This window comes from Pteropus vampyrus, unplaced genomic scaffold, assembly GCF_000151845.1.
Source record: "Pteropus vampyrus isolate Shadow unplaced genomic scaffold, Pvam_2.0 Scaffold270, whole genome shotgun sequence".
NCBI classification, from domain to species: Eukaryota; Metazoa; Chordata; class Mammalia; order Chiroptera; family Pteropodidae; genus Pteropus; species Pteropus vampyrus.
Window position 1 is genome coordinate 1016769 of NW_011889051.1, and position 15672 is coordinate 1032440.

The window sequence follows — 15672 nt, forward strand, 5'->3', positions numbered from 1 at the left end:
TAATGTTAAATAAAAATTGCTTGCGTTCATTGTACAATATTTAGAAAATGTAAAAGCGAAGAGAAAATAGAAAAACGACTAAAATGAGGAGTGCTTATTTTTCTTTATATATATATACTCTAACAAAAATAGGATCTTTAAAAAAATTATACCGTGAATTCTTTTCCATTTCTCTGGAGGAATTTAACCATTTGCTTGTTGGATATTTGGTTGATTTCCAGTTTTTTCTGTTAGTGATTATAAAAGCTCTGTGTCTCTGCATTTATTTATCTATATCTTATGCAATTGTCACTTATAAATTCCTAGAAACTTAATATTGAATAAAATGGTTTACATGTTTTTAATGCTTACTATAAATTTGCTCTTAAGGCTCTGCCAGTGTAAACTTTTGGCTACCATGTGAGAGTATACAGATTTCTTACCCTGATAACGTTTCTAATCTTTGTCAATGTAATGGATGAAATAGTAGCTAATTTTTGAGTCGTTTTTTTTTTTTTTTGTAAATACTACACAAAAGAGCTTTAACCTGTATAACCTCATTTAATTATATTTATTTTAGAATTATTTCAGACATTTCAGGACTCAGCTGTTGAACCCAGAATCTGTATCAAATACAGTGCTTTTGACTCTTAAAATATTAAGACCAAAACATTTTTTCGAATACTTTCATAAACTCGTGTTTTATGTTTGTATTGAGTTTTTGAATTTATTTTAATGATATAACTAAAATGAATAGGTTATATTGTTTTTGGTCGTTTAGAATATGACAGACTTCTTGATGAAATAATGAACTAGGAAGTCTGACTAGGAAATATTTTAATTAATGTTGAAATGTGGTCATCACTGTGTTTATGTGGCTGAAATTATTTTACCAAGTACTTTACTATTTCATATCTTCTGTAGGTTGTTGCATGCTAAAAATCCATGCATTTTGGAGTTTGCCTGTCTCTTCTGTGTTTAATATATCTTGTGAAACAATATTTTTAAAAATAAAGTTTGACTTTTGGGGGAATATTTGATTCTTAAGTTCAGTAAAGGATTGAGGTCTTATTTTGATCATATTCTGCTTAGAAAATTGTTATTTTGATTTGGTACAACAGAAAAATCTCAAGTTCACTGTTTTCAGATGTTAGCTGATTTATTGGTAAAGCCCGAGAATTTTGCATCATGTATTTTATTCCTTTCAGATCTGATGGTAGGTCTAGAAACAGCAGGAGGAGAACTTCCTACCAAGAATATCAGAAATCTTAAGATATTTTTCTTTTGAATAATTTGGAAAAGTTGTTATAGTCTAGAGGTAGGGGTCATTGTCTTGGTAAGAGGAAGAACATGACAGGTTACGTAGAAATAAATGCTAACTTAGGATATATCCCTGTTTAGTATTGGAGTCAGCATTAATAGTGTTTTCCAAGTAACCTCCACTTTACTAGGGTGGTTGGTGGGTGACTTTGCTATAGATATTCAGCATACTGTTATGATTTGTGATTGCATGGTTCATAAAAATAGGCTTTTGGAATACTTCATCTGCTTAGAAGCAGGGGTTTAATTAATAAAGATATATAATGTCTTACAGGTCTTCAGGTGACATTCATATAGTGATTTAATGATGCCATTAAATGTCTCTTTCTGCTTGGGCAGCCTTGACATTCTGGCTTTTTTCTCTCAAACTTAGTTTTACAGTTGCTAGATGGCTCTTGCAGTGATATCCTAGAAATGGTGAGAGGGAAGGATTCTTTATTCCTAGGACTCTTATTGGAGAGGAGAATTTTTCCAGAGATATTCCCCAGGAGGTATCGTCTCAGTTTCATTGGCCAAAACTAGAGCACATGACCTAGTTATGAAGGAGTCTGGATGGAAAGGTGAGGTTCTGCCAAAGTGGGGGGGTAATGGCTGTTGGGTGAGCAGTCACTTCCTGCTCTGTCTGGGAAGCCAAAACTGGTCCACATTTCTGAATTAAAATAAATTTAAATGCTTTTAAATGAAAGATCTTCATGCTAACACTGGGACATTTCTCTGAGTGTTAAGTTCTTTTGCGGAACTGTTAAGCTCTCTGATTTCTCTAGGAATGTTTATCCTGTCATCGACTACGAAACATTCACTTCTTTATGTAAAGCTTAGGAAAGAGGCCAAGAACATCCATTTCATCAGAAACCGAGGGGAATTATTTAACCAAGGAAGACACCACATTTTGTATTTGTATAAGTGTTTTGTCATTTCTTTTCATTGTTGTACTGTATTTTTTATTGTATAGGAATTACGATAGATGATAATTACATGTTTCCCATTAAAAGATTTCTAGATGTAGTTTAACATATTGCGAGGGAAAACTAAAGGCTAGATAGGCACATATTAAAGATATTAAATATTCTATATCCCAATTAGATTACAGCATCCCATACTTTACTGGAAAAGTTACTTTGTCCCATAACTTTCTAATTAGTTAGGATAACTAGACCCTACTACTACTTAATGTAACTGCTACCCTGGGCTTGAAGAGCTCATGCTCTCCGCAGTGTTTGGCAGTAGTGATAGTAATCAAGGGATCCTAGGATTGTGGCTGATAAACACTCTGAGACTGAATATGCCAACAGCCAACAAGATGGTAGAGAGAATGGTTATTGGACTCTTGTAGGGACTTAGTTCTGGCCTGACTCCTGGGGATCTTGTATAACTGGCTTACTCATTGGAGTTGCTGATAGAGACAGTTCTAACATTCATGTCTAGGACTTAAAAACATCGAAGGAACATAATATTGATTTGATCAATATGCCATTAATTTTTAATAATATAGAACCATTATCTATTGATTATTTTTGTTGCCTATATTGGGACTAGAACCATGTTATTTTCCAGATGCACTTTGTTTTGTACAAAATTAAGATAATCCCCTCCCCTCCATCTTTGATATTATTGTTAGAATCCTCAGAAATGCAAGGAATCTGTAATTTTCTTTATGGGAATTACAACTGCTGTGTGGAATTCATGTTCCTGTTATATCTGGACTTTGCCCAAGTATGCCTATGTCGAAGCCTCCATTGTTTTAATGATTAGTTTTACTGCTTATTCAACTCAGGCAGTTAGTGTAATCTCCTTCCAGATCATTTAAGAGAGAAAGTAAGATCATGTCTAGCACTGGGAGGCAACCTGTTTAAAATTTTCTTTCCATACCTTTTCTATCTAAAGAAGTTCCTTTTATCCATACCTCTTATATCCAGTCTTCCAGTTCTATTCCCACATAGGCTTGATTATAGAACTTCAAAACTTAAAAGTCAGTTGTATAACTCTGTTCTTTGTCTACCTGAATAGTGGAAGTCTCAAAGAAAACTATTAGAGAAATAATTTTCCCCTGACAGAAGCCATTTTGCCATCTCCCAAGGCCGTTTTATATTAAGTATTTAAACCTTTTGCATAGGCGTATTGTTTAGCTCAATCAGTGCAATTAGTTTAGTGGGAGATTTTGTTTTCAGATTTGCATTAGGGAGGAGTTCTTAGATCTGATTTTCTTGGTTCCTGTCAGAATTTTCTTCTTTTTCCTCTTACCTACCATTCCCCTCCTGTCATGAGCTAATTATCTGCAGTAGTTTTTGGACTTTTAGACTGACACTGAAGCACAGAGTGCTAATTAATTAGTAGGAAACACTTTCTGAGGTCTAGCTGAGCTTTGATCTTTCGAGTTATGCCTTGGAATATCTGTCAGGGTGGGAAATGTAAGTCAGGTCGAAAAGTCGAAGATATTTTCTGTCACCGGGGCTTATGAATGAAACGTGATATTACATTCAGGCTTATTTTATATTTGAATTCACCTTTTTTACCATGTCACCCAACCCCGCTCCCATCTGGCAACCATCAGCTGCTGCTTTGCATCTGTGAGTCTTCGTTTAATGAAGTCCAACGTATTAATTTTTTCTTCCGTGGATTGTGCTTTTGGTGTCATAATTAGAAATATTTGCCCAACCTGAAGTCATAAAGATTTTCTCCAATTTTTTTTTATTATAAATTTTATGGTTTCAGATTATACATTTAAACCTATGATCTGTTGAGATAATTTTTGTTTATGGTGTGACGTATGAGTCAAAGTTATTTATTTTTGGCAAGTGGGTATCTAATTATTTTAGCATCTTTTGTTGAAAAGATTATCTTTTCTCCTTTGAACCTTTGTCAAAGATCAGTGGTCCTTATATAACAGACCCTGAAGTCAGGTATTGTTAGCTCTTTGTTTTTTTTCAAAGCTGCTTTGGCTTTTCTGGGCCATTTTCATCTGCATATGAGTTGGAGATTGAAGTTGTCAATTTCTGTCAAAAAAAAAGCTTGTTGGGATTTTGATTGGGGTGACTTCGAATCTATACATCAATCTACTGTTTATTTAGATCTTTAATTTTTCTCTCAGTAATGTTTTGTAGTTTTCATTGTACATGTTTTTCACGTGGTTTGTCAGACTTATCCCTGAGTATTTAATATTTTTTAATGCTATTATAAACAATGTTGTTTTTCATACTTGCTCTCCAATCAGGTCTTGTCCAATAAGCATGTGGCTCCTGATCATCTGTTGCAAATCTGCCAGCGCATTGGTCCCATGTTGGATAAAGAAATTCCACCCAGTATTTCAAGAGTCACTTCTTTACTTGGTGCAGGAAGGCAGTCTTTGCTACGTACAGCAAAAGGTACCTTAATTTGAAGAAGTGTTCTGCTTTGTATTACTAGCTTAATAATTATAATTGTGAAGTAATGTAAGCATTGTGGAAGAAAGGTGATATGTAACTATAAACTATGCTGTGGACTATAAAATTCTTTGCATTTAGCGTAGACATTGAATTTTATTACATAAGTGTTTAATGGGTCCTTCTGCATTTAAAAAATGATAAAGGTATAGATGTTAAGCTAAAAAGCTTGAATTTATTCTGAGATGTGTTTGAGGTTTTATCAATGTGAGTTCTTAATTTTCCACTTTGTAGCTCACTTATAACTTCATTGAATGTAATTGTATGTGTCTAATAAACTCTTTAAATGCTAGAAATATTTCATTTGATATTTAGATTCTTGAAAGCCCTTTGTTATAAGGGGAAAGTGATTTTCTAAATTTGGTAGCGGTTTGAAAACAAGCACTCAATATGTACAATTGCATGGTTCTTTTTTCACCAGTTTAATTTTTTTGCTAAGTTATGTGGTAGCAAACTGTTGGAATTGCTGTTCTTTTTCTGTTAGCTTGGTATAAATCACTTAGATTATATGTATGTGATATGATCTATGTATGCAACATGGCTTAACTGCTAATGGGCAAGAATGTTGGCTCTTTTGATCCTGAGCATACATCGAGTTCATCCCCATGATTATTTGAAAGATCTATTGCTGATGCAATGCTGCCTCTTAGATGTACCACCAGTATAAAGGTCAACCAAGAAAGAACCCTCCCTCCTGGTTCCATGCCAGACTGGTTTGTCAGCTGTAGTTGTTCCTTAGTGCTCTATGGCCATGCCACACTGGCTTGAATCAGGAAACTGTCCATATTCTTTCTTCCTTCTATGTCCCTGTTCACTTGTAATTACTCTGTTTTAGGTGGTTATCTAGTGGTTGCCTGGGTAGCCTGTTTTCCTCTGTTTACTTGTGTCAAGTTCAATGTCGTTTTGTGATGGGCACTGCTTTAGAACTGGCAGACTTTAGAAGACACTTCATTCAGCAAGCTGTTCTAGGGTAGGGACCATATTTCTCTGTTTTGTATTAGTGCCGTGGGAGGATGCCTGGTAACTGCTCTTTGATCATGATCGTAGTAATGAATCCATTCATGTAAAACGTAACATGCCTGTTAGTTTGGGGCACCCGAGGCTCAGTAGAGGTTTAGTATGATGCCTTCCTTCCCTTCCTCTTTCAGTTGTGAAGAAGCTAATTTCTAGCACAGCGTGATCTGTGTGTTCTGCTGCTCTCTCCTCTAGAGTGGGCAGACGTTTTTTTCTTAGTATATTTGCTAGTAGGTCAAAGAGGGAAGGGACTTTAGAATTAGTGTTCAGTCTCACAGATCCTATATATGTGCTCTTGTGAAGGATTATCTGTGACCCTTCAACAAGAGGAAAGCAATTTAATTTTGTCAATACTTCCTAAGGAGATTAAAGTCATGGTAATATTGACCAAAATTAATTTGAAAACTCAGTAACATTTAAATGGTTACTTAAGTCAAGGATTTTTCATGTAAATCAAAGACATTTAAATTTTCCTTACAAAAATTTACATTTTTGGAAAGTTGGATCAGTCGTGATAAGACTTTTTATCATTAATATTTTATGGTATAATTCTGCATTGAAAAATAAAAACATTGAATGGGACTTGGAGTTAAAAGATCTAGTATTGTGCTTCATCATGACTGATCATTTGCAGTGGATCTCTTTGAAGGTCCTGGAACCTTTGAGCCTCAGTTACCTCACTTATAAATTGGCAATCAATACCTACCTCACAGGGTTGTTGTGAGGATTCAATGAGATAATGTACGTGGAAAGCACTTTGTAAATTGTAAAGTGCTACACAATGTTAGTTGTCGTTGTTGTATCTGAGATGTCTTAATTTTTTTCCCTTCAGAAATAGTCTAATAAACCTCTAGGGCTTTTCTGTTAAAGTATATTAGTTGGTAAAACTTTAAATAAACAGTTTATTAAAATATACGTAAGTATTCTATAAAATCTTTCTTGGGGTTAACTTTTCAAGATTTTATGTGTATCTAAAATTCATTTTAAAGACTGCAGGCACACAGTTTGGAAGGGCTCTGCCTTTGCTGCTCTTCATAGAGGAAGACCTCCTGAAATGCCAGTGAATTATGGTTCCCCACCAAATCTTGGTAAGTGAGGTTGGCCATTCAGATGCCGAAACTGTTCTTTTAATTTCTTGACCAACTTCGTAACTGCTATATTAAAATTAAAATGTAAAAGGAAATACTAGTAGTAGTGATGTTTCAGTAGTAACAAGTATCAATTTTCAAACTTGTTTTCCTAAAATAATTTCTAGAAGTAATAAAGATTACTGAAAATAATTTAAATTATAACCAGAAGTCTGTACCAGTGATTATAGTAGAACACAACTGGGAAGAAACTTGTGTCCTTAGGATTTCTTGAACTTAGATTTTGTTTTGGAGTTTTTCTTAGATTTTTACATATTGGCTCCCCCTTAACCATTTTCGTTGTTTTTATTTCCTAGTGGAGATACATCGAGGAAAACAACTCACAGGGTGTTCCACTTTTAGCACAGCATTTCCAGGAACTATGTATCAGCATATAAAAATGCACAGAAGGATTCTTGGACATCTATCTGCTGTTTACTGTGTAGCATTTGATAGGACAGGACATAGAATCTTTACAGTGAGTTAACATTTTAAACTCAATTTGTTATCTGGAGCACTTTAGTTCTTCTGAATCTTCTAGGAAATCTTATAAAACACATAGATTCTATGTTTCCCATTCTCAGGGATTCTGGCTCCCGCAGGTCTGGTGTGGGGCTCATAAATTTGCATTTGTATTTGGTGTCCCAGGTGATTCACATGCAGATAGGCCTCTGTCGTGTTTGTGAGTCATTGGTTTAGAGTGGTGGTTCTTGGGTATGATCATCAAGGATGCTTAAAAGTGTCTGCCTAGTATTTCTTCAGCCCATTCTAGAACTACTGAATTAAGTCGATTGCTACTATGTGTATTAACCAAAATCAAACCCCCCCCACCTCCCCCAAATATCCAAATCTCTGTAGGTGATTCATAGTCACATTGATTACTCACCGATTCAGGGAAATTGAGTGATTACTTGAACACTGAAATGTTATTTTATAATTATTATAAAACTATATATAAATATTTGGAATTTAATTTGCCTTTTTAATGTTTTAAGGGAAAATTAGGAGGAGCAAGAAGTTTAGATTTTATTTCTCAGTTGTGAGATTCCGCGTAGATCCTCAGATGCTTGCGGAGTGGATGGGTGCCGCTGCTCCTATAAATTTAAGACGCTGTTCTTTGGTTATTTAATAGAGTGCGAGTCCAGTTATGTCTTCCTTAATCGTTTTTGGGATTGCCACCTACTCTTGTTTCTCAGCCTATGAAATGTAAATCTGTCTGAACACTCATCAAATTATTTAGCTTCATGTAAGCTAAACTGACATTTAACTATCGTTAAGTGAAATAGGTGAGCCATGAACTTTAGGTGGACTTAATACTTAGCAGAGAATATAGGGCAGATAATGTTTATAATGTGGTCTGATCCATAGAAATGGAAATTTCATAGTATCTTTATGTAGACATTCTTTGCTTTTAAGGAAAAAACTTATAAGTGTTCTGACCATGAGTCATAATCTACAGAGTATTCTACAGTTGGAAAGAGAGGAGGAGTTACAGATACCTAATTTGAGTGACATGTAAATAGTAGTATTTTAAGTGATGTAAAAGATTTCTATGTTAACAATTATTTTTGGGTGTATTTTTTCTTAGGGTTCAGATGATTGTTTGGTGAAGATTTGGTCAACACACAATGGCCGCCTATTATCCACACTAAGAGGTCATTCTGCAGAAATTTCAGATATGGCAGTAAATTATGAGAATACAATGATTGCTGCTGGGAGCTGTGATAAAATAATTCGCGTGTGGTGCTTAAGAACTTGTGCCCCGGTTGCTGTGCTCCAGGGACACACGGGGTCAATTACATCTTTACAGGTAAGTGTTCATGTACGCGTTTATGCACTATCTCCTTTTCCTTTAAGTCTCTTCTCTTTGGAGATGAGAAATAGTAAGATGCTTAATAATTATATGATTTATTTTAAATTTAGTAATAAAGAAAAAATATAATTGTACTTCCATGAATCTTGAAAAGGTGATGTAATAAATATGTAATGTAGGTAGAGCTTTATATGAAGGCTTAACGGATGACTTACTGATTCCTTTAGGTTTATGGTTGAAGTGAATGAGTCAGTTATAAACTGGTGATAGGTTAATGATTTTTCTACTGTAATACTTGTAGATTTTGATAAACTGATTAAATTTTCAGGAATATATTTAAACTCCGTTTCAGTCCATATTCTGGAACATATCCGCTCAGGTTTAACTGGTCATTTTCAACATTAATCTAGAGTTACCAAAGCCGCTGGCGCCCACCCGCCTGCTGGGGATAGGGGGAGGTTGACCAGGTTGGTTTTGATGAGGTTATGTAACTTTGAACATTTAAACTCTCCATTTTGAATACTTGAGGAAAAAGAGCTTAGAAGACACTTCTATGAAGAAGTCATAGGTTCAAGTCCTACCTACCTTACAAAGTACATAACTTTGGGAAAAATCATAGAACAGATCATAAACTATACTCTCTGAGATGTTGTAATAATAAAAAGCATGTAATCATCTGAAAAAACACAACAGCAATTTTTTTTTCCTCTTTTCTGCTAATGGTAGTCCTGGTCTTCCTTTGCTACACTCCTTTGTCTTGAATGTCTTGTGAGTCAGCAAATCGTGTTGCTTCTTTCTTCCTGGCTTTCCTCCCCGTTCTGAGGGAAGGAAAGGTTAAGGTTCTTGGATTACTTGGATTGAGTAGATTGATGCTCGGCTTTTATCTGTATGTTTCCTTTTAGTCGGTGTTACATACTACTGCCAGACAAGTCTTTGGGTTGCCATCAGTGTTTTATTTGAGAACTACAGTTACCTCAATTTGCTGTTTATTGGGTCCAGATTCTCTACCCATTTAACCCATTTCCCACCACTTCCAGAAATGAACACTTCAGTCATCTGGGTCTTTTCATTGCTATTGCATACCATATTTCCTATGACATTTGTATTTTTTTTTTCATGTTATTTCTTCGCCTAGTGTATTTTTCTTGTTTTCTTTGTATTTTTCTCTGCATCTTTTAAGCCTTCTTGGACATCTCTGGACCAGATTGATCTTCATTTCTCCAGCTTGTTTGTACAGCACACTTGCTACTTTATTAAATACAAATGTTAGTCCTGTTCTGAAGTTACAATATAATTCTTGTATTTTCTTATAATACTTTTATGGTTTTGTTTTTTTAAAAGTTTAAATTATCATCCACTTGGAATTGACCCTGGTGTACAACCTGAAGAACCGCTTTTTACCACCAGATTACTGCACACTGGGCCCTTTACCATTTATGCAGTGATTCACTGTTTCCCCAGCTGATCTGAGATGATACCTTTATTTTACTGAAGTTTTGTGTTTTTTCCATTGGTTCTGTCAGTGTACCTAGTGCGCCCCAGAGTTTTAATTATTGAGGCTTGGGGATATGCTTTTATATTGATAGGACTAGATCTTTATGTAAAAGTTTTGCTGCCTATTATTGTTTATTAGTTTTGAGAGTAATCTTACTGAGATCACATTACATGTATAAATTAACTTAGAGATAGACTTTTCTTATAGGTTACAATCTTTTCACTACAATACTACCACCTATATTTTGAATTTCTTGTGTGTTAGAGTGTCCGTTGAAGTTAACTTTGAAAAACTGTTTGAATTACTTTAGTACAAGCTCAGAAAACTGAGTTGTATATGTTACCGCTTTTTAGTTTAGTCCAATGGCCAAAGGCTCTCAGAGATACATGGTCTCTACTGGTGCTGACGGGACAGTTTGTTTTTGGCAGTGGGAGTTAGAATCCCTGAAATTCAGGTAAGTGACTTTTATTGTGTAATAAGTTTTCTTTTTTAGTGTTGTTATGACAGTCTAATGAAGTCTGATTATAAACAGAAATTATGGATCGTAGTTGCCTTTTTACTTTTGAACTTAATTTTTATTATATACAGTATATGTGCTATATTGACTACTTACTATTTACAGTTTTTGCTATTTGGATAGTTGATACGTAAAAGGAGCATAGCTGTTCTATCTTGGCATATTTTTGTGAAAAAAAGATTGTATGTGAAATGAAACATTTTGAAAAATATTAAAAATGTGTAATTAGATACATAGTCAGAAATTTGGGCAAGATCATTTAAGAATCAGAAGACCTGGATTATAGACCTGTGCTGTCCACTACCGTACTCATTGGTCACATGTGACTATCGGACACTTCAGATGTGGCTGATGCAGTTGAAGGACGGAATAAATTTAAGTTTAAAAACTGATACTTGGTTCAGTTTTTATGAAACTTAAGCATATTTCCAACAACTTGAGCATGTGAATTTAGTTTTTCAAGTTATGAAATTTGAACATTTGATGAAAACTTTGTTGAAATTGAGATGTGTTAGAACTGTCCAATACACTCTGAAAGATTTCAAAGACAATATGAAAGAATCTAAAGTTATTATTAAAATTTTGTTAATATTGATATGTTTTGGATATATTGGGTTAAATGAAATAAAACTAATTTTGTCTCTTTTTACTTTTAATGTGGCTACTAAATTTAAAGTTACACATATGGCTTACATTCCATTCTTGTTGAACAGTGCTATATCCTGGCAGGTTTATACCCTCTCTGCAACCTCAGTGCCATGGTGGGTTCCTTTGGCTCTGAGCTTTAGTCACCTCAGTTACAGAAATGGACATTAGAGGGCCTGCTGTTTCAGTGCGGTAGGGTCATTGTGAGGACGGAGATTAGGTCGTTTTCTAAAATCCACCCAGCTACAATAGCATTTGTGGAAATAGTTGGTATACTGTGAGGCACTATAGAAATTAAATGATAATATTTGAACATGCTAGTTAAAACCAGCATTTTAAGCCATGTAAATGTGTAAAACTACTAACGTATTTTAAAACATCTTCTTTTAAAGTCCACGTCCCTTGAAGTTCACTGAGAAGCCTCGACCAGGTGTTCAAATGCTTTGTTCTTCTTTTAGTGTTGGTAAGGTAACTTTGGTACTTTTTTCTTAGTTTTATTTTAGCATTTATTGAGTGACCACATTATTGCAAGAACCTTTATCAGAAAGATGGTAAATGGCTTACGTTTATTTTATTAGGTTTAATCTATGATGTTCATTTAATTAGCCTTTTTCTTGTCTTTCACTCCTCCATTCTTCCTTTCTCTGATTTCTAATAGCAATCAAAGTCAGTGATATAAGAGGTAGCTGGCAAAAAGGAGGGTTGAGATGTCCACATGAGTGATTCCTGTGTCATGTCCCTGGGTGTATGATATACCAAAATTGTGATTTTCTTTTAATAGGCTAAACTGTATTTTTTTGGGAATTTTAAATTTGTTTTCCACACATTGGAGGAATTAGTCCCCATTTTCTCTTCTTGTACAGTGAACTTGTGTGCTAACCTTTCTTTTTAGGAGCGTTCAAAGATTTTTCCCCTATAAAAATTTGAAAACTTCGACAAGTGAACTTTATATTCCATGGCTAGGTTTAGGTATGTCAAGTTGTCTAGAAAGCAGAGCCCCTTTAGTCAAGTGTTTTTAGAGCAGCAGCACTTAAGGTCACTGCCACAACTGAAAAAGCAGAGGGAGATAATGAACATTAACAGATTGAATTAACAATTTAAAATTAAAGCCCCATCTTATTTTTTTTTCAGCACCAACTGAGTATCCTACAATTCAACTCAGTTTTAATACTATCTAGAGAATAGTATGAGATGTCATAGGTTAAGGACTCTACATGATTATCCCTCCCTCCATGCCAAACTTCAGACCAGGTTGTCACCTGTGCTTCTGATCCACTGGCTGTAGATTGGAGGTCCCCACAAACTTCTCCTTGGCTTTGGGTAATTTGCTAGAGCAGCCCACAGAACTTAAGCATTTACTTACTAGATTCCGGCTTATTATAAAAGTATATAACTTAGGAACAGCCAGATGGAAGAGATGCATAGGATAGAGTATGTGGGAAGGGGCATGCTACTCTCCCCTTATCTCTGTGTGTTCACCAACCTGAAGTTCTCTGAATCCCATCCTTTCGGGTTTTTATTAAGGATTCCTTACATAGGCATGACTGATAAATCATTAGCTACAGTGATTGATTCAGCTCCTTCCCACCTCCCTCCCCAGAGGTTTGACTGAAAGCTCCAGTTCTCTCATCACATGATTGGTTCCCCTGCAGTCAGGGCCCCCATGAGTTTTGCTGTTTTCCAAAAGTCACCTTGTTAACATAGACTATAGCGTGGTTGAAATGCGTTTGTTATGGATATCAAGACACCTTTATCGCTCTTATCACTTAGGAAATTCCAAAGGTTTCAGTAGGAGCTCTGTGCCATACATGGGAACAAAGAGCAAATATATACATCTTATTATAAACCCAGTATCACACTGCATTATGTTAATTTTAAAATGTCTCTATGTAGTGAATTACAAAATGGATCTATTGAGATAAACTTTTGGAATAAGAAATTTTGCTTAATATAATATAGAAGTTTGGTTTGTTCAGAAAGTTTGTTACAAATTGGATTTTTAAACCTTAACTTTTTTATTTCAGGTGGTATGTTTTTAGCCACAGGTAGTACTGATCATGTAATCAGAATGTATTTTTTGGGGTTTGAAGCACCTGAAAAAATTGCAGAACTTGAAAGCCACAATGTAAGTATTCACATTTTAAAATTCTGTAGGTTAATTTTAATAATATTCTTGTTGATAAGTAGTCAAATATTGCTAACAGGAATCACAAGATTTTGACAACTCTGATAGAACCTTGGCAGTGCTGGTATTTTGCAGTAGCTGTTTCAGCTTTAAGTCCAAAATCTTGATTATGACAGTTGATTTGGGTGGGCTAGGTTCAAGTGGGCCTGTTTAGTTTTAACTGAGCTCATGAAAGCAGAATGCCGTCTTACTAATTAACGTGTAGTGAGATATATAACTCAATATTCTGAAATACTGGTCAGTGTTCAGGTCATCTTTTCTCCTAAATGAAGTTTTGTCAGGTTATTTGATAAACAGGTTCGAATCACTTTAAAAGAAAAATTTTTTTGCATATAAATAATCCTAAAACACATATTCAACCTTGTATTCAGCTGTTTAAACTTTTAATTACACATGTTTCAATTTTCATACAGATGTTTTACTGCTTATGTCTATCTTTGAGACAAGAGCTGAGTCTTAGTAATCTTGTTAAAAGTCATGGTTAGATTCTTTGCACTTAAATGTACAATACGTGGAGCCAGAGGAGAGAAAGAGCAATTAGGGGGATTGTTTTATAAACTAAATAAATTTCTAAGCAATGTACTGTATATGTGAAACTAATCATAAAATAAAATTTAAAAAAAAGGTACAGTGCATGTTTGAATACTGGGGCTAAGCAGCACAAACTATGTGGACAATGACGGTGTTTATTTTTTTCCTGCTTTAGGATAAAGTTGATAGCATCCAATTTTGTAACAACGGTGACCGGTAAGGAAGTGTGTTTGTATTTGTGTGTATGTGTGTTTAGGCATATATACTAAGCTCATATGTCACTTTGTATATCGCAGGTATTTATTAGTAAATATGCTAATTGAATAAAAAGTGTCTGGGGTGGGGGGAAACACATGAAGTAGAATAGTTTCTGCTGCCTCCTATCACCAAATGTAGTTCTCCTTTAGCTCACATTGGCTAAATTTATGATACAGAGAAAAATTAGGTGTAAGGGTAATGAAATTCTTAGGTTTGAGTAGTTAAAAAAAATCTTTCTCATCAGCCATTGTGCTGTAGACTGCAGTGAGATTATCACTTAAATTATATCCCTTTTTTGTGGTCCCCATGGTCTTTCAGGTCCTTTTCCTCAGCTACTATTTTTAACACTTTACTTAGTTAAAAGATTATTTTTACACAGTGTCCAGCATGAATTAATTTGAGTTTAGAGTTAAGATGCTTACAATGGAGCTTTTGCTCTAATTTTCCTATACATCTTTAATCGTTCTTTTTTTTCCCCTACTCCAGGTACTATTGTTTTCTAAAAACTCAATCTTTTTCACAAGCTATTGATTTTGAAATGTGCTTTACTTCATAGAGCCAGGCAAATTATAGCAAACCTGATTTTTTCCATTCATATATACTGTGAAGCTTTCTTTTGAATTAACACCTATAGATTTACCTGCGGTCAAAATAGCCATATTAAAAATTTTCTTGCTTGTGATTCTGACTGTAGCTATTGGTGAATATAAGATCTTTTGTGAATATTTTAAGGTTCTTAAGTGGTAGCAGAGATGGAACAGCCCGGATTTGGAGATTTGAGCAGTTAGAATGGAGAAGCATTTTATTGGATATGGCTACGAGAATCTCAGGGTAAGTTGAGATGGTTTTTGTTGTATGTACTTGGTCTTGCTCTCTCTACCTGGTTGCTTGATTACTTTGTTCAAGCAATTGGCACAACCTCCTATTATGAAGTGCTGTGATTGAAGTGAATGACTACCTCCTATATATCCAGTAGAAACTTAAATCTCACATATCCAAAAGAATTTATCTTTAACATTTATGTAGGAAAGAACAATACATATGTGCTACTGTGGCTCACAGTATTGACTTCCTCTTAGGTGTTGCATTTAAAACCACCTGTGGTTTAAAAAAAATGATAAAAACGAGGTATGTCAAGTGCAGCCATTTTACTTTTTCTATAGATAGCAGTTTTAGAATTTAAAAAAAAATCGCTAGTAGCTAAGACTGGTGAATACAGTAAGCAGACATGCTCTATTGTTAAGATTAGTCATGCACCAGTGGGAGTGCTTTTCTGCATGCTAAAATTTTGGCTTGTAAAACAGCTTTTAAGGGAAATGGTTTGTCTTATTGTCTTCGTCCTCCAACACTTGAAAGTTTTGAACATTTT

General features: G+C 34.8%; 1 protein-coding gene across 1 annotated transcript in view; it reads left to right on the forward strand.

Annotated features, from left to right (window-relative positions):
* The first annotated feature begins 4479 nt into the window (after positions 1-4479).
* The window catches only part of BRWD1 (bromodomain and WD repeat domain containing 1), a 79991-nt gene continuing 68798 nt past the window's right edge, over positions 4480-15672 (forward strand). Inside the window, exons 1-9 of the mRNA XM_023520521.1 lie at positions 4480-4661; positions 6722-6820; positions 7177-7337; positions 8448-8669; positions 10521-10621; positions 11722-11792; positions 13354-13454; positions 14221-14261; positions 15036-15134. Of these exons, the coding sequence (XP_023376289.1) occupies positions 4574-4661; positions 6722-6820; positions 7177-7337; positions 8448-8669; positions 10521-10621; positions 11722-11792; positions 13354-13454; positions 14221-14261; positions 15036-15134 (983 nt within the window). The 5' untranslated portion in view covers positions 4480-4573. The remainder of the gene's footprint in view (positions 4662-6721; positions 6821-7176; positions 7338-8447; positions 8670-10520; positions 10622-11721; positions 11793-13353; positions 13455-14220; positions 14262-15035; positions 15135-15672) is intronic.